Raw genomic sequence first — 22,261 nt, 5'->3', positions numbered from 1 at the left:
AAAACCAGAGGTGAAGTGTCCAAGACAGGCTCAATGTATGTTCACTGACCCACAAATCCCCTTTTAACTGTACAGGCCTTACACTACTTGTGAGCACATTGGATAGAGTTTGGTATAAAACATATGAAAGGGAATAGTTCAAGACTTGGCATAGTAATCCAAAGTCAGGGTTAAAAAGACAAAACTAGTCACATTTAGTTCTGGTACAAGAGAACAGTAAAGTTAAGAAAATTGAAAAGAGAAACAGGAATGAGTTAGAAAAAAAGTTGTAGGGAATGGTGAATTACAGTCCAGAAACAAGAGATAAAAAACTGCCAGCGAAGGGATTAAGGAAGGCAAGACATTACTGGAGCTAGGAGAAAGGAAGATTATTTCAGTAGATGACTTGTAACTAGACTGACAGCCTCTTGTGGAGACATCATCTGACAAACTCCTATTAAATCCTTTCAGTTCTGTATTCCAAAACTCCTGGAAATATACAGTTGGGTTTCTGAAGTCACTCTGTGTGTATATATAAGCATGGGTGTATCCTATCCAGCACACTGAGTCCAATCTTGATTCAGGTATGAAGGCAAGGTGGGTAAGCAGTAGAAATTACTGGCAGAATATTCTGTAACAGCAGGTAAGGACACTGCATTCACTTACATAAAGAGACTCATAAAAATGGGTCAATTAAAATATAAATGGTTTATAGAATTAAAGTAAGATTTAAGATCTTGATGACTACATTGAATTATAGAGAGCAGTTAAATTTGTTAACAGTTAAAACTTGCCAAAAGTGGTACCTTGCAATTTGATTTCTCATGAGTGTGGAAATGCATGGCCCCAAGTAAGGATAAAAGAGCAGATGAAATTCCATAATAAATATAAATGGCAATAATTAAAAAAATTATTAACTCCTTTAATCAGCTGAAGAGCTGCTAAAAGCTACCTGCTTTCACCACTCACAACATGGTTTCACCACATTTTGGTGTGGCACATCAGTAAAGGCTCCATCAGCAAGCTCAGGTCCCTGTTCAGAGCTGGAGCCCACAGACTCACCTGCTCCTGGGTCATCTTGTGCAGCTCCTTCTCCCAGGCTGCCTGGTCATCCTCCAGGTGGTAGGAGGCAGGCGGGGTGAGCCCCCGCAGGATCAGGGGGTCGCGCTCGTGGCACAGGGCCGTCAGATGGCCGATGTACAACTTCAACTTGCTGCGGTTCTGGTCGAGTTCTAAGAGGGGCTGAATTATCTGAAAGAAGAGAGCAGAGACAGTGAGAACAGCCTGAGACCCAAGCAGTGATGAAGGCAAAGATCAGCCTCTAAGTTACAATCTTGTCCAGCCTCACAGTGGAAGAAACCTGAACACTCTTTCCCTTGCACTCCTGGTCCATAATGGACCAACCATCCAGAAAGAAGCCAAGGACACAATTGTACAATTGTATTTGCATTCCCCCCAGACAAGGAAGGAATGGTGAATCTGACTCCATGTTCTCAGAAGGCTAATTTATTACTTTATGATACTATATTATATTAAAGAATACTATACTAAAGAATCCAGAGAGGATACGTACTGAATGCTAAAAAGATAATAATGAAAACTTGTGACTCTTTCCAGAGTTCTGACACAGCTTGGCCAAAGAGTGAAAACAATCCCATCAGAAATCCAATGAAATAACCACCTGTTGGTAAACAATCTCCAAACACATTCCAAATGAGCAAAACACAGGAGAAGCAAATCAGATAATTATTATTTTCATTTTTTTCTGAGGCTTCTCAGCTTCCCAGGAGAAAAATCCTGGGCGAAGGGATTTTTCAGAAAATACAAATGTGACAAACAGCCTGAGACCCAAGCAGCAATGAAGGCAAAGATCAGCCTCTAAGTTACAATGTTCCCAGCTTTACAGTGGAAGAAACCTGAACATTCTTTCCCTTGTACTCCTGGTCCATAATGTACCAACCATCTAGAAGGAAACCAAGGACACTGGGGAGAGGGTGCAATGATGACAGCTGTGTGATTAGACAGGGAAATAGTGATGATATGGGTGAAAAATGAAACAATGTTAAACTGAATGCATTAACTCTACTGATTATCCAACAGTACTTCAACTTAACTACTAAAAAAAAATCTGATAAAAGGTGTCTGTCCACAATTTGTCCAAAAGCAATGTCAATATAGATTTTTAGCTTGTTTTGCCAACAAACATTTCATTGCAAATTAAGTATGCAATAAACATAAAGAGAATAGTTTCAAATTATGCCAAAACACAACAATTCTAGGATGATTGCATCTCTACTGTAGAAATTGGATAGAGACATATCTTTGCCAGAAAGTTAAAATTCAATTTTTTATAATTCTTTAGCTAGTTAAGGCATGGTCTTCTACAGCTTTGAAAAGGCAATGAATTTTATTAAATAGGCCAGACTATATGTGACAAACCAAAAAACTGAAATCAAAGAACTTTATAAAGCACTATTTTATTTCATTACACTTTACCCAATCTGAATATAATCATTGTTCCTCAATGCAATCCAAACTGGAGTTATCCAGTTCCCATAAAAAGTATCTGAAGAGGCATTTCTCTATATTTTACAAAAACATAGAGCTCAAATGCATAAATGCCTACTGGGCACCCTTTGCTGTGACCTTCCACAAGAATACTGCTTCATTTCTTCTAGATGTTTGTGGGCACACATTCAAAACTGCAGTAATGCAAACCTCTAAGGTTTGCAGCTGATGAAAAATTAGGGAAGAACTGGGCTTAGGGCCTCCTTTCCATAAAATGAGGTGCTGGGCAAGGAGAGCTGGGAAGCCTTGCCAAAGTCCCAGCAATTTCCATCCGTGTTCCCAGGCAGAGGCTGCACCTGCTGTTTGTTAGTGGGCTGGGGATATCTTTTCAATAGGACACCTCTGACCCTGCTAATGAATTAGGAGTGAGATAATCTCTGAGTCAACAAAACAGGGTGCTGGCATTACTTTCAACAAAGACTCTGGCTTTGACCCTTTTTAGAAAGGCTGTCAGGGCTCACTTGTTTTGTTTCTACCTCTGTTTTACATGGATTAGTTGCTGTAGAGTGTGAGGATCTGAGGGGCATGGCTAAGCAGCTCACTAATGTCAGGCTCTGGGTCCTGCTGAACTCAGCAGCCCACACCAGCACATCAGGGTGCTGCCACATCCATGGCAGCCACAGGAGAGGAGTCAGGCAGGAAAGCTGCAAGAGAGAGAGCGTGAGCTCAGGTGCTTCAGCAAAAACCTGTGCAGCCTTGGGGCAACCTCTGTTTGCATATATAAACACACATGTGAAAATAATGCCTTGTTATATCAGGATGGGATGAGGAGGTGGATGGAACCCTGGCTGAAGGGCAGATCCCAGAGGGTTCTAATTAGTGGTGCTGGGTCTAGCTGGAGGCTTGTCACTAGTGGTATCCTCCAAGGGTCAGTACTGGGCCCAGTATGGTTTAATTTATTCACCAATGACTTGGACGCCTCCTCAGCAAGTTCACTGATGACACAAAGCTGGCAGGAGTGGCCAGGTTGGAGAGATGGGCAGGGAAGAAGTGTTGGAAATTCTGCAAAGGGGAGTGCAGGGTACTGCACCTGGGGAGGAACAACCCCACGTACCATCCCTGGGGCTGACCTGCTGGGAACAAGCTGGCCATGAGCTGGCACTGTGTCCTTGTGGCCAAGAGTGTCCTGGGATGGATGAGGAAGAGCATTTGCAGCAGGTCAAGGGAAGTGATCCTGTCCCTCTGCTCTGCCCTGGTGAGGCCACATCTGGAGTGCTGTGTCCACTTCTGGGCTCCTCAGGACAAAAGGGACATGGAGCTCCTGGAGAGGAGCCAGTGAAGAGCAACAAAAATGGTGAGGGGGCTGGAGCATCTCTCTTACAAGGACAGGCTCAGGGAGCTGGGCCTGAACAGCTTTGAGAAGGGGATCTTATCAATGCCTGAGTGTCTGAAGGGAGGGTGTCAGAGGATGGAGCCAGGTTTTTGGTGGTGCCAGGCAACAGAACAAGAGGCCATGGGCAGAAACTGATGCACAGAAGATCCACCTGAACATGAGGAAGAACTTCTTTCCTGTGCTGGTGACCAAGCAGCAGAACACACTGTCCAGAGAGGGTGGGGAGTGTCCCTCACTGGGGATATTCTGGCACTGGGGATATTCTGACACAATCCTGTGTCCCATGCTCTGGGCTGGCCCTGCTCAAGCAGGGAGGTGGCAGCAGATGACTCACTGTGTTCCCTTCCAGCCTGACCCAGTCTGTGATTCTGTGACTGCAGACTGCAGCAGGGCAGAACACTCTGCTGTGCTGTGTACAGGGCAATAGCAAGGGATATTTTAATAGAATCAACACAGTTATATTCCACTTCCATCACCAAACAAAACTGTCTTTAGCCATTATATCCATCAGCTTTGGTTATTTACTGAGTTTGCACTATGTACCCCAATTTCCTACAATATCTGTTACCAAGATTATGATCTGGAAATGTATTGCCTGTGCAGGTGAAAACCAGTGATGCTTCCAATTTACCAGATTTTTTTTCTATCTTTCTTACTATTTGGTTTGCCCACAGAGGGTAAAATGATGGATTATCACATCTTAAGAAAATACTAATCTAGAAAAATCTAATAGTCAATATGGTAGTTATTGGACTACCATAACTAGTCCAATCAATGTAGCTGCCTTGCATTCTTTTCAGATACCACAGCCTCTTCAATATCCATCAGATGAGCAGATTCCAGTCTGAAAAGAATCTGTCTGGATAACTTTCCTGGCTACTCTTTGTGAACAGAAACCCCCCCTTGATGAAGAGAAAGCAGAGCTATCTAGCAAGTGAGAATGGAAGATTTTCCTACAACAGCTGAATTTGACTGCTCAGGGATAAATCCCCTTTCCAAGCACATTCCTCCTGTATCCTTCCCCCTCTTACCTCGAGCTGGAGAGAGGCCAAATGAGGCGTGTGAAAGTTCTTAACCAGCAGCCCCCTAACGCTGTTCACAGAGCAATCATTCCCCTCACTTGGGATCCATTAAAAGCTGCCAGTCAAGTAGGAAGTGCCCTCATATCTGTGTTCCTGCCCTATCTAATTTGAACTGGCCACTTAGCAGGAGGCACTGGGCTTCCCACACAGCAGAGCTGCCCCTGCCTTATCTCAAGAGGGTGTAAGAGCATTTGCTAAGTGGAAAAGCAAGGCAGGGCTGGGTTCACAGCCCACATCGTGTTCTCATGCTCAGCTCAGAGCTTTCTAGGAAAACACTGGGTAAACAGACCCAACCCAGGAATACCTTCTGAAGCAGCCCTCATTCATTAATTGCCCTGATAGGTTTAGGCCATCCTCATCAATGCATGGAATGAAGTCTGCTTAATGTACCCTCAACTGCAGAATATTGCTAATGGCCAGCTCAGTTTGACAGCATTTCACTAAAAAAGGCAATCACTACAACTCTGAGGCAGAAATGTGAAATGCCTGACAAATCTCTCATGCAAACCCAAACCAACTCAACCAACTAAGAAAGATACTTGTGAACATATTCCAAATTCAGCTTGAGATTTTGTACATTTAAAAAAACCCTTTGACTATGATAAATGTGAATCTAACTGGAGTTGAACAACTCATTGGGGCAAAAAAGCTTTAGAATGAAATGATACTGCTTCTTCAGTGGTGGTCCTACTGTTGCTGGACAATGGGCAACTGGAATATGGGTAACTGAATTTCAAATTTTATATGCTAAGGCTCTGCTTTTGAATATCTCTACATTCACAGCAGTGTCTACTGGAAATAGGCAAAAAATACATAGGTGGTTATTTGGAAAAGAAAACCAGCAATGTCCAGAGACATCTGCAGAATAAAGAGTGAGTTTAATCAATGTGCAGGTCACCACAACCACCAGCTTTAAATTATGCCTTCTCCAGGCAGAAGGGTTAATGACCTGCTCACCTTTCTCCCTGCTAACAATCCCTTTTTCTCTGAAGGAAGCAACCACTTTTCTGTTTCAGAACCAAGTATTTAACTTTACTAATTTCAGAGAATATCTTCTAAATATCTGCTTTAAAAACCTGCAGCTGCCATTTTGAAATAAACTCTTACAGACACCCTAAAAGCCTGGCTGCTTTAGCAACTGCATCAGTCAGCCTTGTAAAAGTTATCTCCCTCCACAACTTGGCTTGCTCATCAGAATAATGCACCAATGTGGAGGCTGATCATGGATCAACAGCAGTTATCTTTAAAAAAAGGGAGAAATAACATTTTTTGATACAGCAAGGGGAATATAAAGTACCATATACACATCTGGCACTGGCAGGACTGCTGTCATACCCCCCTGTGCCTTGTTTGCACATTTCCACTACAGACTCCTAAAGGGCAGAGTGATGCTGGTAAGTGGTCTTCATTTTGCCATCAAATAATGCAGTAATTTTTCTTAACTTACCCCTGAATCTCTAAATATCTGAGAGAAAAAACAAAAAAAAAAACCTCCCTGGAAATACAGCTACATCAAGAAGAAAATAAAATAGAACTGACAAGTAATCTCAGGGGTCAAAGTAAACAAAGTGAGGTAAAAATGACAGTGTTTTTGTAGTAAAAGTGCTACAAAGAAGTGTAGGTGGAATAAATCTGAAGGCTTCCAAGGAATTAAACAATCTGAGAAACCATCAAGCTTGCCAGCCTGGTCTACACACTGTGAGAGTTCATTGTAAATCCTGCACTGCACAAAGAAAGAAGGAATTCTGAAAAAAATCCAAGAAGAAACCCAAAGTACCACCAAACACCACCTCAAAAGTTCAGACTGGACATAACAAATATGCTTGGACACACAGTGCAGGTAGTCCTTTATCTCCTATCAACCACATCTGCCATGTGAGTTTGGAAAATGATTCTCAAACTTTGTTACATACAGTTGCAACTATGCTACCCAAAAAAACCTACTTCCCAAACTACCACAGCACAGGAGAAGAGGGGGCCAAAGATTGTGTAAGCACATGTGTTTGTTAAAAAGCAATTATTTCAAAAGGACCTGACAAATCTCTGTAGAACTCCCTGTACCTGGCTTTTATTATAGATATTGCCAGACAGGGATATTTTGCCTCTAGAGCTAAGTGTCTTATACTGGGAGATATGAAAATAAACCCAGAGAGTGAGTGACACAGTCTGGAAGTATTTGCATGGCAAATTGAATTATCCCTCCTTGCTCAGACCATTTGTGTTTGTTTGGCAACAAACACAAGGTTCAACAATAATATTGTAACCACTGAATGCAATGGAGTTTTATGAGGCATGAATTTGGCTCAGAATGTGCAAAGCTATCCCAAATTCAGAGCAATTTATCACTGATGTCTTCCCTTCATTATTTTAAATGGAAACAGAAGAAAGTTCTCAAAAAGACACATCTTGACCTCAGTTCAGTTCAGCTCAGTTCACAGATACACAGAGATACTTGGTTTCTTCACAAGACCCCTACACAAAAGCTAAAGGACAGGCTCAGTATTCTTTAGATTTGTTTTAAAGACAAAAAAAAAAAAAAAGAAAAAAAAAAAAAAAAGGATTTAACTCCAACCTTCATAAATTTCTCCTCATAAACCAGAACAATATCCGTGAGGAGCTAAAAGAGATTCTGGCTATTTTGACAGAGCTGTCTTACTCAGTTCCTTTCTGACAGAATCAATTAGGAAATCATTTTTATATAGCAAATGATTTTTGAAATTTTTATACACCATGAACAAATCCCATGGATTAATGATTTCCAGAGTTCACCCTCTTCACCTTGGGAAAAATCCAGACCAGAAAATAATAACAGAAAAAACAAACCAGGGAAAGGAGTTTTGTCATTAGCTCCCTCTGTTTAAATAAAATCCTTTTCCCATCATGTAGGTGAGGCAGAGAACTACAGTGGGTTGGTAGGGTTCCTAAAGCACTCAAAAAGAGCAAGTAGTTCTACAATATTTTTATACATAACAAATCCAGAAGTGCTTTTCATGACTGGCAACTTTCACTTCTGTGGGCTGTGGAGCAAAGCTGGCAGGGAAGCACGAGAGGAACAGCAGGGACTGCTGGAGATCAGAACTGAAATGCTGATGTGAGGGGCCTGTGACTGGACCAAGGGGAAAATGAACTTTCAGGAATGAGATACTTCAGTAGAGCTGAAGGGAGTGTCTGCACACAGCCTGAATTTTACCTGTTATCTCATTCCCTTCCTTTCAAAAGTAAGGGCATTCACTCAGTCTCTCACCCCTAAATAAACTCACTGCACTTTGCACACCTCACACCTCTTTATTATTAACATCTCCTTCATTTGAGCACTTCACCCCTGTAAGCTGTGTTAGTTACCAGGTTAAATTTTTGAATAATAAATTATATTATAAAAAGCTATGAAACTGGGTAGTCAGACTGATGACACTGACAATCATAACAAAGGAGAAAAAAAGAGCAATCCCACAGTAAGCAAAAATAATTTAACAACTATTTGCATCTTGCACATGGCACTGTGGAGTTAAACAGCATTCTCCTGAACAAACTTTTGGAAGTGTAACTAAGCAAGTTTTGATTTCACAGAATCAGATTTCATGCTGACTCCTTCTCTCCAAAAACATAGCAGCTTGAGAATAAGTAAGAACAACCTGCTCCTGTTTTTAATACATTCAAGCTTTCCAGCACTTGTTGTTACACAAGAGTGACCCAGAAATACACACATTTCTGGCTGGGCTGTATTTTGTCTATTCCTTCTCCCTGTGATAAGGGATAGAGGGAAAGTGTCTCACACTGCTCTGAAAGCAGAGCCTGGCAGCAGGGCTGGGGGACAGTGTCCAAGGCAATGCTGATGGCTCAGGGCTGTGCTCTGCTGTCTGTTCCACTGCTAATGCAAACCAGAAGGTGTTTCCTAAGCAGTCTACCAGAGAACACATCAGGGCTTTTCCTGTTCAGATGAACTATAACCTCCCTGTCTGCAGGTGACAGGAATCTCAGTCTTGTCCTTCTCCAACTCTGGCTCTTCGTTCTGCTGTTGCAGCTCTCTACCTGCTGAAAGACACTTTCAAAGCAAAGACTTGTGAAGGTTTATCTGCCTTTAGGAAGTCTTTTTGAAGTTGCTTGCTCTACTTTCAAACACAGAATGAATAAATACACCTATATTACAAGTATATACAGCAGTTCTTAGCTAAAAGTTAATTTAACAATCAGATGTAGTTGGAGAGGCCATAGTGAGCCTACTGTGAGTTGGAACTGTAAATCCTGACATGTCCATCAGTCATTATGAACTTCACCAGCCAGGACTGGCTACATGCCCTTACAGTTTTTAGTTTAGTTACCACTCTCTGGGCCGTATTTTCATAGTTAATATGTCAGGCTTGCTTCTTTTTCTGACATTGTTCATCTCCCCTCTCCCTCAGTTTATTTCCTCCTAAATGACAACTAAAAGGGCTTGGCTGCAGCTGCTTGTCCTGTGTCTGAGTGTCCTGTCTAGGAGTGCCAGAGCTCAGAATCACTGGGAGATAGGAGAGACTATCACACAAACTGCAGGGAACAACTCTCCTGAAGTGGCCAGAAACAATAATGTCTGAGTGCAGAATTCCTACCTGCTACAAAAACCAAGCCACTAGTTGAAGATTATGTTCAGCTGCAAATCAAAAGAGAAAATAAGACACAGACCTGGCATAACCTCATCTGGCAGAAATGAATGATGGCCTTTTTGCAATTGTTTTGCTGAAAAGCACAAATCTCTACAAAAAGAAACCAGCCATCTGTTTTGAATGTTTTAGACTGTATCTACTTGTGTTCTTCTTTGATCTGTAAGAATAATAGGAAGACAGTGATACAGTCCAGTTGCACCTCTGCTGTGAGTGTTTAATTCATCCCAGAGCTGCAGATTACAAAATTCCATCTGGAAATTTTAGTTTTATCATTCTGGGATCAGAAAGATGATCAGTGTATCAAGATCAGTTCTTTTGTGCTCATAGATATAACATTCTTGAACAGAGAACACATTATTCTAACAGGAATTAGTTATTAACCAGCAAAATAATTGGTTTAAAAAAAGGAAAAGCTAGCAGAAGAATTGTTCTCCAAAAGAAGAAAAGGACCAGGAGCAGACTTTGTCTAAAGGAAAGCATTCTTCTCTAACCCTCCTAAGGATAAATTAGTTACATCATCTTATTTGAGTGCATCACATTAGGGTTCTTACTAAAAGGCTGCCCATCCAAAAAGGGGGAGTGAAGAACCCTGATTGTCACCAGTATGACAAAACAAATATGGTCCCTCTCTCTCTCTCTCTCTCTGTCAGGACATGTTTAAGCAATGCAAGATTATCTCTACCTTCAAATTTTGCACAGGGTATGTCTCCAAGGCAAGCACAAGACACTTTCACAGTGCTTTTACAGACCTGGATGAAGAATTTAACAATATCATTATTATGCTACACAATTAGTTTGTAGATTTTTAGAGAGGGGAAGAAATGACTCTTCAGAAGACAAGAGATGACAGTAAAGAACAAGAGACCATGGTCTAAAGAGCTTTGTCCAGCATGCTGGAATGGCAGCTTCTTGAAAAGATGGGTTATTTTCCCTTTTCTTGGGAAGGAATAGGATCTTGGGAAAAAAGTAAGATGTAGCAATAGAGTCAAATATAAATCTAACACAATTTCAGGAACAATTTCAAAATGAGGTATTAGAATCACCATCATATCACTTTAACAAAACAATTTCCAAATATCACACAGTAATAACACCTAGCACTTATACAGCACTTTTCCCAAGCAGAACTTGCACTTTTACAAAAACTACAGCTCATTTTACAATGAGAGAATTTGAGACAGGGAGAAAGAGAACAAGTGAGTGGTTGGAGATGATGCCAGGAAAGAATTTATCTTCTGAATCGTGGTCTAGTACTGTGTCCAGTAAATTACAATGTAATATGAGTCAAGCATGAAGGCCTGGTGGTTTTGACCATTTTGCATGATCTAACAATTAAAAAGACCATATTGAAAATAAATCTAGTCCAAAGGCTTATGAGGTCACAGTGTAGTGAGTGACAATACTGAGAACCTCCAAAATGTGACAGCAGGACAAGCAGCTCTGTACAAAATGTGGATTGTGGAGAGAAGATCACATTTATGTAGTGAATGAATGCCTGTTTAATTTAAAGATGGAACTCACAATGAAAAACTATTTACTTCACTAAAAGAAATCAGCAGCAAATAATGCAGAAAAAAATTTTCAATGTTCTCCTCAAACTTTCTAAAGTATAGATACTTTTAGTGTTGTAGTGATCGCAATGAAAACTTCCAGTAGTTTGACTGCTCTGGCAAAAATTACATTAAGCCTTGAGATGAGCCAAATATTTTCCTGTAATGACTTACCCCCTCTTTCCACCACAGACATCACCTCTGAAACCTGAAGTGTTAAATTTTGTGAGTACCTTCAGTACTCAACTCACAGTACTTACTGCTTCAGAGTTCAAACCTGTCAAACTCAAGCACTGAAGAAAAATGTCACAAAGAGCCTTTTTGCTTACAATATTTTTAGGGTAATAGGAATTGCCAATATTTTAATTGTTTTGAAATATCCCCATTTTTATGCCCTCCAGTTCCATGCTAGCTCTTTGACCATTCCACTGTTGCTCTAATAAGCATAATAATAATAATAATTTTCAATTAATGAGTGGATGAAGCAGATTTCTGAACCACACCCACATTTTCTCCCATTTTAGGTAGCACAGCTGTACTTCACAAGAAACTGGATGAATTGAGCAGCTTGGGAAGTCTCTGTATGGAAGCTTTGCTTTACTTCCCTCACATGGCACACACCTGGCACAGAAGATACACCCACCTACACACCTGTCCTTTTGCCTGTAGATCTCCTAAGGTGTAAATTCAAATTATTCTTGATAAAAGTGAGTGATAACTAATTAAGCCATTGGCCAGAGCAGTTTAGCATTTGAGAAAGACCAAAGAGCATCCTTGTGTGAAATCACACTGGAATTGACTGGGATGTAGAGGAGGATAGAGCTCCATCTGGGGAATAAAAGGAGTCATAAGAAATTCACACAGCAAGGAAACGAGCTGAGTGAAAAATGCTAGGAAAAACTATTTCAGGATGAAAGATGGTATTTACATTGAACTATAAACTGAAATGTAAACTACCATCCTCAGAAATTACAGGGAGGGTGCAGATGTTTATGAACAGTGATCCATTTCAGGGGAGCTCTATCTGATAATGCTGTCATGAACAGACTTGGCATAATTAAATATTAAATTCAGTAAGTTCCAGAATGCTGGAAGGAAAAAGCCTTAAGACCTAAACCATAAAAATAAAATCATGTAGTCAACTATTGTACACAGTTTTTTGCTTCCATTTAATCTACACTATTGACCAGAGGTGATGGCATCCACAGACCTGAAGGAACTTTGAAAAACAAACTTATTGCCAAGTCCTATGCTATTAATTACACTTTCTCATTGTAATACATAAATTTAATTTAACACATGGAGGCTAGGGACTCTGTAACTTACATCATCTTAGCTTTTACAAAGAGAATAAGGACTTTTTTTTTTTTTAAGGAACATGGAATATCACAGTAAAAACATGTACTCTGTTGGGAATAACTGGCTTGGGAAGCATCCATCACCTTTATACCTTCCCTGCTGATGGATGCACGACAAGGTTGAGGCTGACAAGTTTCTCTGATGAGATGAGTGGAAGGCAAGGCTGCTGGCTGGCTGGCTCATTATTTTGACTGGGATACTCTGTAACAGCTTTCCAGAGGAAAGTGCCTCAAACTGTAGACATAAGCTGTTTTTAATGTCAACCACCCATTAATTCAGAAAACTATGAAAAACCATACTCTTAGCACAGTTGCATTCTTAAATGCATCAGCACATGGGAGAGGAAAGAGAAGAGATCTTTCCCAGTGTTTTCTACACAAACTCCATGCTTGCTCCAGAAGGAAAATCAGAATTATTCCTACCTTCATTGGGAATGTCCTCTTCCTTTTCATCATTTACTTACCTGCTCTCCCCTGTTTAATTTCTGTGCTTCAGCTGATCTTTACAAGCATCACCTCTAAAACTTTTAACAACACACACGAGCACACAACCATTGCAGGAGCGGTGATTCAAAAAGAATGTGAAATCAACAGCGAGTGCAAATTAATGAAGCACTTTATCAATTTGTCCACTAAAGAGATTTTCTCAGCTCAAACCCCAAGGCATGAAATTCAAGTTTGACACTGCCACAGTTGGATTAAATTTTTCAGATGGTTGGCTTGAAGAGAGGGATTTGATCTATACAGTCAGACAGACTTTAAGTCTGTAGTTAATTGAGCAAGTGCAAGAGATGAGAGTGCCTTATTCTCTCATGGATGTTTTACAAACCTAATACAAAGCAATAATTTTCAGAAATGCAAGGGTCCAAGATTTCCACAGAAATTTTCAGTTTTCTTTCAAATAACTGATACAAAAAAAAAAAAAATTCTTAGAAAAAAGTGCACAGAAACTGACGTGAAATATTTTTTTCTTAAAAGGCTAAGTGAAGAAGGAAAAAGTTTCATATAGATTTTTAAAATACTGTCATCAGTCTTTTAAAATACTTCAAGTACTTCAGATAAATATATTCTGATTTAAAACTGGTACTCCAAGGCATAAATGAATGCTGTGTACTGTAGTGTAATAATCAGTACCTGACTCCTGGCAAGTAAGAGGTTTTTTGCTAAAGAACAGGCTTGAGGAGCAGGCTCTGTCCTCTACTGTCCCCTCTTTTGGAAATGGGCATTGTTGTGGGGACAATTTGACAGCACAAAAGGAAAAATTCTGGACGTGGACACAGAGAAACAAAACTTACTTTCAATGAAAAACAGCTCCTAATTTGTCCCCCACTGTTTTGAAAGAATGAGGGAGATGGAAGGGAGAGAGGAAGGTTAAGGGGATATTCCTCTTTGCCTTCACATTTATGGACAATTCATACACCTAGTAGAGAATCCTGTACTGTGAGCAGATAAATATCTGTGACTAGTTAGGTCAGCGTGCACAGCAGCAATCTCTGCAGCAGATCTCAACATGCTGAAAACCTTCAGAAGGAACATTATCTTCAGGAGGAACATTATCCTGGAGCAAATTCTTTACAAACCAGAATTGAAAAAGCACACATAGGTCTGGCTACGGCACAAGCTGCTTTGAAAAAGAATCCCACTGAAAACATTTCCTCCATGAAGTCAATGATAAATGATATGAAAGACATTTCCTGCTCTCTCGTACTTGCACAGAAACTCAATTACATGCCCTGGGAAGTTCTCCCCACAACGTGGTGAAACAAGGAGAGGATGATTGGAAGAAGAGAATCACAAACTGCACATAAACACACGAGAAACACCCTCATGCAGGGACATGGAAGCAGGGGCAGGGAGCACAGCCAGGTTTCACAAAGCACAGCAGTGAGGGGTGGGGGTGACTGTCGGAAACTTTTCTATTGGCACGAGAGGTTGGTTCTCACCGTTCTGAACAAAATGGCTGAGCTAAGAGCATCTGACTGGTTATGCCCAAATACCCTCCTCCTCATCCTAGAGGTGCACAGGAAAGCCCCAGAGCAGCATGGGAATGAAATAAAGAGTTGGTTAGTATTTAAAGCACATAAAGTACAAACAGTAGTACAAAGCGTTTCAGTTCCTTATGCACTATTCTGAGCCTCCTTGAGGTACAGCTTTCTCTGCTCCCCTGTCAGCTTTCAAAATGCCCCTTTGCAAAGGGGAAGTGCAACCAGAGCTTCCTCCCACCCCCTCTCTTCCCTACTGCCCTTCCCTGTGGGGTCTTTGCAAGAATTTCTATAAATGTCTAAATTTTATTTCATCTGTGACTGCTCCGCTGCCTTTATTTGCAAGCATGTGCCAAAGTTACATGCTGGAAATGGTTTCAGCTCTCTGTAGACTTCAGAGTAGAAACAACAGATATTCTAACATTTGCACCAAATTAAGATTAGGAAATCCATTTAATTTGCAGTATTAACAATTTCACTCTCCCGAAAAAGGGAGAGTGAAACACCAACATCTTCCAAAAACACTGCAGAAAATTCCAGCCAGTCAACATACAGTGGTGAAAGGTATTAAATTAAGATGCAAAGAGAAGTTCCCTTAAAAATCACAGTTTTTCTGTTTGTTTGATTGCATATTCTCTGTGTTTTGAGATGCAGACATGAAAGGAGATTTTTCAAGATCTATTTTTGCAGGGTGAATAAATAATTGGCTTTTGCCATTTTCCTCTTGTACCTTGCTCATTATTTCAGCGTATCACTAAGCTGGCACTTAAAGGTCTGGAGAGATATGATTCCCTTCATATCTCACCAATTTCTACATGAGTCAGAGGGCAAAGAGAAGCATTCCTTCCCTCCTTTGAGGCAGTGATTAATGATGGCTAATATTTTAATTAAACTGCAGTGGATGAGATTACAACATGGGATGTGCAATTATGTTGGCATTTTCTGTGCTGCCCAAGGGATGGTTAATCTCTCTAATAGTTATCAAGCACATGGCTGTGCTTTGTAAATGCCACAGGAGGCTCCTCACTGCTTTGGAGATGGTAAATTGATTTTCCTTCAGTTCATGGCCCATTGAGTTTGTGAGGGAGCAGTCTGTGCTCATTTGGCACCAGGGCTGGGATTTCCTCGTGGGAAATGGAGGGAACTGCTTGTATGCAATCCACAGATCAGAAAGCTGATCCTGGAGCATGATTCCCTGCTACTGAAGACAAGAAACAGTCCTACTCAAGCAGTAAACCTGAGTTACTAAAATCTAAATATGTCATACAGGACTCAAGTCTCACATTTTAGGAGTGTAAGATTTTTGTTCCTTTTCAATGAACCTCCTCCCCTCCCTCCACCCACCTACCAACAGCTTGGTACCAGGAACTGTTCATTCAGGAGCTCTGCACAAAGCCAACACAAGAGCAACACCCAGCTCTGGTTCATAACTGCATTCTGGAATGCTACTTTTGTTCCAAAGCACATCAGGGAAAACTACTTATGACACAAAATCATCAGCCCTCACAGTAAAAATGACTTTAAAAACAAAAAAGAGAGAGACATTACCTGGTCAGGGGAGGGCTTGTGGTTGGTTTGGTTGGAATGGGACGAGGATTTGAGGTGGTCATCCTCATAGTTGTCAGCCATCAGCTTCATACGGTTCTGAGTCTGTTAAAAAAAGCAAGAAAAAAGAATCTCAGTCTGCCTTCTAATGTTATCATAGGGACTGAAGAGAACATGGGGAACAAGGGAAATTATACAAGTGCATATCCAAAATCCATACCTGGGAAAAAACAAGGCACATGTCAGGACATCAGTTGGTATTACCATAGGAATTGGTAAAAACTGTGGAGACACATTCCATTGTTCCCTTTCAGGCTAAATTAGTTGTGCAATTAAGTGGATCACCTGACTGGTACCTACTAAAACTTGTGCTGTACAAGAAATTAATTTCTTCTTAGAGATTCTGGGGATTACAGTTCAGACACCAACTTGGAGAATAATTCAATGAAAACATGAGTTAGGTGTCACTAAGTCAATTAAAAACCCCCAATGAAGCCCTCAGAAAGCATTTAAAAAATCCAAAAAGTGAACAAGCTGAAAATAGGTTATTACTTAAGAAGTCCATCCAGTTTCAATATGTAAATCAGTTTTCAACTGATATATCAAAGAACAGAAAAATTCTGAGACTGCTCAGAAAAATGTTAATTATACAAAAGCCATCCTGTGAGGAAATTAAAGTTAATAAATAGATATTGGGGAAGAAAAAGTGTCATAATGAAGGCTTATAAAATTAAAACCTGGACACAGCCAAGTAAAGAATTAGCAAAGTATGAAACAAGTTTTCTTGTTTTTCTTCAACTTCTTAGGAAATTTCAAGTCCCAGAAGAGATAGGATTTTGAAAAACATACTGTAGAAAATAAATTGTGTAAGAATAAATGTAACTTAATAATACCATTCTAGGTAAGCAATTGCAAAAAACATTAAAATACATCACCTGGCTGTGTCTGCAAAGGAGAATGTTAGTTAGACCAAGCCCTTTTAACAGACTACCCAGAAATGAGGCCCCCAAACACCTACAGACACAAATAAGGAAAGGAATGCACCTGGAAGAGCGTCCCAGCTGCCCAGCAGGGCCTTCCAGGCAGCAATGATACCCTGTGGGCAGCCAAAAGGGCTGGGTGAGGGTCTTGCACAGCCAAGTGCTGCCTCCCTTGGCATCTTCTGGGTGCCAGGATTGTTGGGAACTCACACACGGAGCAGCCCCAGAAGTGACTGATGGCATTTCTGCTCCCAGCCCAGAGGGCACAAAGAGCCACTCTGAGCTTTGGGAAATTTTGTATTCTAAGGAAATCAAAAGGCTACCCTGACCTACACTGGATATGATACAGAGCAAATTATCTCCAGCTAGACATATGAAATCATCAGACATGCACTAAAATGAAATGTCTTAAATGAAAGCTCAGAGCTGATAGAAATGCCAGCTGTGGATTCAATCCCTTAACTCCATGGTTTCTCACTGAAAACTCTAAGTTTAATGAGCATCTCAAAGCTGGAGAATGCTGATTCTACTTGTCTCTATTCAGATCATGAGAGAGAAGGTCCAGGGTTTGAATCTGGATTTGATTTTATTTTGGAATAATTTAGCAAAAGCTAATAGTAAATTGAGCTTAAGCAATAAGCAATTTCATCATGCAAAATTTTCATATTGTTTGCTCTGCTTTGTCAAGCAAGTTCTGAATTCCAAGTCTGACTCATCATTCATAAATCACTACTTGAAACATGCTACATTAATCCTTAAACAACCAGTTTACTGTAAAGGCACTTTCTTAATATTTATTATTTTATTATATTTAAGGTTGTCTCTTCAACAGTTTCTTCTTTGCAAGGAGAACAATTGATTTTAAACCATTTCACATTTCCTGGGAAATTTATTGTTTTGAAAATAAATAATAAATTCTTACATCACTTTCAGAGTGTGTGTGTGAAGAAAAGCTATTGAATCCCAGATGTTTAGCAGAATGCTAGTACAGCACATTAACTTTCCTGAGAGAAAACGTAGCTCTTCTCAGATAGAGGCAGCATGTTTTATATTAGGTGAAAAAAACCCAAAACAAACCAAACAAACTCTGTTAGCTGGTACAGGTAGAGAAGAATATAAACATTGCAGAGAATCACAGACTGGGTCAGTCTGGAAGGGACCACAGTGGTCACCTGCTGCCACCTCCCTGCTCAAGCAGAGCACATGGCACAGGATTGCCTCCAGAGGGTTCTGGAATATCCCCAGTGAGGGAGACTCCACAGCCTCTCTGTTCCAGTGCATGATCACTGCACAGGCAAGAAGCTCTTCCCCATGTTCAGGTGGAGCTTCTGTGCATCAGGTTCTGCCCAAGGCCTCTTGTCCTACTGCTCAGCACCACCAGCAAGAGCTTGGTCCATCCTCTGACAGACATTGATAAGGTCCCCTCTCATTTGTCTCCTCTTGAGGCTGAGCAGCCCCAGCTCCCTCAGCCTGTCCTTGCAAGAGAGATGCTCCAGTCCTTTCATTATCTTTGCCACTCTCCTCTGGACCCACTCCAAGAGCTCTGTGTCCCTCTTGTCCTGAGGAGCCCAGAACAGGACACAGCACTCAAGGAGTGGCCCCACTGGAGGAGCAGGATCACCCCCATGCTACTGGCAGTGGGATACCACTGTCCTCCCTGGCTTCCAGGACACACTGTGGCTCATGGACAGCTTGTTGGCCACCAGGACCCCCAGGGCTTTCTCCTCAGAGCTGCTTTCCAGCAGGCTGACCCCACACCTTATCTCTGTTGAGCCTGGCTGTGCCCCCATCCCACTTCAAATCTCGTTTCAATCAAGCCTTTTCAATGAGCCCTGCTGAGTCCTGGGCTAAGATCCCTTTTCCCTTCTGATACAGGTGGACCCCATTTGCTGCCAGCAAGCTCAGAGTTGTATAAATTCACCCATGATCAAAAACCACAAAATGCTGCTGTTTACACCACTCTCAAAGCCAGGTGTGCATCTGCAAGACTTTCCTGTTTCTTGCTCCATCATTCCCTGCAATGGCAGCCAGAAGAGAACACCATGTGTGCTCCAGATCCCTTGGCCAGTTCTCCCAAGGCTCTGAGCCCCCTCCTCACTGTCCTTATCCTTTTTGTTGCTGCCCACACAGAAAATCATAAGAGGGTAACAATGAGTGGGCTGCACCAGGCTGGGAAGTTTCTTGGTGATGTCCCTTACCCAGGCCCCAGGGAAGCCACACACCTCCCTCTGGGCTGGGTCTGGTCAGCAAAAAGCACAGAGTCCCTCAGAGAGAATTCTGAAGTCCAACTGAAGAGGTTGTGGGCTTCTGTCACTTAAATTGGAGTAGAACCTGCTATTAATACCTGGCAGCAGGTATTGAGAAGGGGCTGATGGAATTGGGCTGGTTTAGCCTGAAAAAGAGGAGGCATTTTTACATTATTTGATAGGAGGAAACAGAGGACACGAAGCCATTGGAGGGGATAGGTCAGGAAAGGACAGATGTAAAATGGAACACAGAAAATTCTGACCAGAGATCAGGGAAATTCTTTCCATAATGAGATGCATCAAATGCCAGAACAGGCTGCCATGAGCCAGTGGCATCTCCATCCTTGGAGATACTGAAAATGCAGCTGGACAAGGCCTTGAGCAACAAACTGCTCTAATTAGTGATGCTCTCAGCACGTGGCCAGACACAGAGGTCTACTCCAACCTAAAATATGCTGCAATTCTTATTATTTGGGATTTTCATCAGATCATTTGAGAGTTTCAAAGCTCAACTTTTCAGAAGAAGAGGGAGATAAGTTCCAAAATTCCTCCTACTTGCCAAATATGGTTTAGTTGCTTAGCTCCATTAGAGCCCTTTGAATATTTAAACCCAGAACAATCTCTGCAGTGTCCTGATGGTGACAAGGGATCAGTTCACCTAGAAGGACATTTTCTATGTTCCCCCTTTAATTCAACCTGACCTCCCACTGCAGCTGCTGTTCATTTAAGTGTGTGTGTTTGTGGCAAGTCTTGGCAAGAAAATGCCAAAATTACTATAGTGATTCCATCAAAGGAACTAATTTATGCATATATATTGGATTGGAATTAGGCAAAAATGAAAAGATGGAAGAAAAGCAGCTTATTTCCTGATAGACAGCACTAAAAATTATTTTCCAAAATTTAAAGCCCAAGCAGTGCTGCAAATCAAATATATGATAATATTTTTACAGTTATTTTTTTATATAAAACAGAATTAAAAAGCTTCTGCTTAAGACTGGACTACTAATGACAAACTTTTACTGTAAATTTTAAAAATAACTGTACATACACGAACTGAGTTTCTCTCCTATGGTCCTCCACAGGAAAAAAAAAAGTCCAAAAGGATGGAAATTTCTAGACCAAATGGCTGTTGTAATGATTTAAAAACAAACCGTTTACTTTTCTGTGGGGAACCACTCCAACATCCTGCAGTCCTGAGCTGGTTTGTCATGGTGCTATTATACAATCCTCTCCCACCTCATGAGGTTATGGCTCAGATCCTAGGGCAAGCATTTCTACATCACTGTAAAAAGTATGAACAACAAAGTGGTTTAACCACAGGGTCCTGTGAGAAAATAAATGAGCAGTGCAGACAAATCAGTTGTGTCAGGAGTGCTTTTGTCTAAAACCTCCTAGCAGTGATAGGAACTGGATGTCAGCTTCAAATTTTGCTTATAAAAAATACCATGTGCCCTGACAGGCATGTGCAGAAAAAATGCTGGAATGAAGAAAACTGGCTAAAACTCCACAACACGGTAGGTTTTGTGATTTTTTTCCAGAAGGTACCTTCATTTCACTTCTTTTTGGACAGATTTCATAAAATTACTGCTGGCCCTCCAATTATACCTTCCCCAAAGCCCCCACAGCTTGTCAAAGCCCTTAGCAATGCTCTTCTTTTCCTCCAACAGTCACCATGCAAAGAGCAGTCCCAAGCCCTTCACACTGGTGTAAATTCTCAAAACTACTCAAGAGCCACCACCACACTCTCCAGCTCCTAGCTGAAAGCCAGGAATGGCTGTGGAGGCCTTGGCTCTGCAGACCAGAGTCTATCAACTGCAGGTCTAAACCACAACATTTGCAAGGCTACTGCATCTAAAATACCTCAACTTCCCCTGGTCATATATTAAACTTTACTCTAGAAATATCAGAACTCATCTCCCTTTTTGCAGCCCAGAATTTCTGCAATTTTCCTTTTGATACAGTTACTGTAATGCCCTTTTTTACTTCCTGTCATTATTTAACTCTTTCCTCCTCCCCATCCTTTGCTACACCAGGCAGTTATATTAAAAGAAAAAAGCACCAGGAGAAAACATGAGATAAATCTGTTTTAATCCTGAATGTGAACAACCAGCATCAGAACTACTTTAAACATGCTCCCTTTGGTTGTTTCATGGCCCTGCCATGATTTCACTGTGTTTTCATTACTTTTTTTCCCTGGGTACCATATAGTTCACTTCTGCCTATATTCTTTATTCACTAAATGTTTGGGTAAACAAGGAAATCACCAGGGTTAAACTAACATAACCAAGACCTGAAGACTTTCATTGCAAACTGCACATGTACACTATTTTACTTGCCAAAACTGTAGCCATAGTTAATTTTTAAAGAATCACTCAGTTCCTCATTCATGGAAGTACTGCTTCAAAGCACCCTCTCACCTGCAGGTTCCTAAAAGTACATTATTTTATGTTCACTGCAGGCCACACTGGTAGCTTGCTTGTGCCCCTCAACACTAAAGACCAAATTAATAGATTTTATCACAGTTATTTCATGAGAAAAATCAGAACTGATGCTGATCCACAAAGTTTAGGGGGAAGTCAGAGACATATTCTGCACTCCAGCTGGTAAAGCCTAGAGGAGTGCTGCCCAGATCTGACAAACTCCTTATTGTGGAATCCCACTCATAAATTTGAAAGCCACAGATATAACTAGAGACATTGTTTAGAATATATTTTACAGAATGTTTTCATTTGAAAGCTTGCACAGAGCTGTGTGTTCTAATGAGAGTACATACCTTTCTTAAGCATTTCTGCAGGACAGCTCATGCTCTGGTAACCATTAGCCTGGAAAACTTTTGGAACCACGTTTTATTCATGGGGATCACACATTTCTGTATCTCTAGAGAAGCTCTCTCAGAAACAGCTCATGAGCTGTGCATTCTCTCTATTAGTCCAGTCTGCTTCATGTGCTCATTGCAGCAACTTACTGAAAGAATTTGCATCAAGTCTGTCCCTCCACC

At 41.0% G+C, this 22,261-nt stretch overlaps 1 protein-coding gene and 1 long non-coding RNA gene across 4 annotated transcripts in view; one reads left to right on the top strand and one right to left on the bottom strand.

The window, feature by feature from the left end:
* ERC1 (ELKS/RAB6-interacting/CAST family member 1) overlaps window positions 1–22,261 on the bottom strand; it is a 279,402-nt gene that overhangs the window by 16,809 nt on the left and 240,332 nt on the right. For all 3 annotated transcript variants that reach the window (XM_030237938.2, XM_030237939.2, XM_050984981.1), the window contains 2 exons: window positions 16,041–16,142; window positions 1,042–1,230 (listed from right to left, as the gene is read on the bottom strand). In XM_030237938.2, the coding sequence (XP_030093798.1) occupies window positions 1,042–1,230; window positions 16,041–16,142 (291 nt within the window). The remainder of the gene's footprint in view (window positions 1–1,041; window positions 1,231–16,040; window positions 16,143–22,261) is intronic.
* Window positions 1–22,261, top strand: part of LOC127060786 (uncharacterized) — a 34,655-nt gene that overhangs the window by 6,409 nt on the left and 5,985 nt on the right. The window lies entirely within an intron of this gene.

The sequence above is a fragment of the Serinus canaria genome, chromosome 1A, assembly GCF_022539315.1.
Source record: "Serinus canaria isolate serCan28SL12 chromosome 1A, serCan2020, whole genome shotgun sequence".
In the NCBI taxonomy this organism is placed as follows: domain Eukaryota; kingdom Metazoa; phylum Chordata; class Aves; order Passeriformes; family Fringillidae; genus Serinus; species Serinus canaria.
This window is presented reverse-complemented; position numbering and strand designations above follow the sequence as displayed.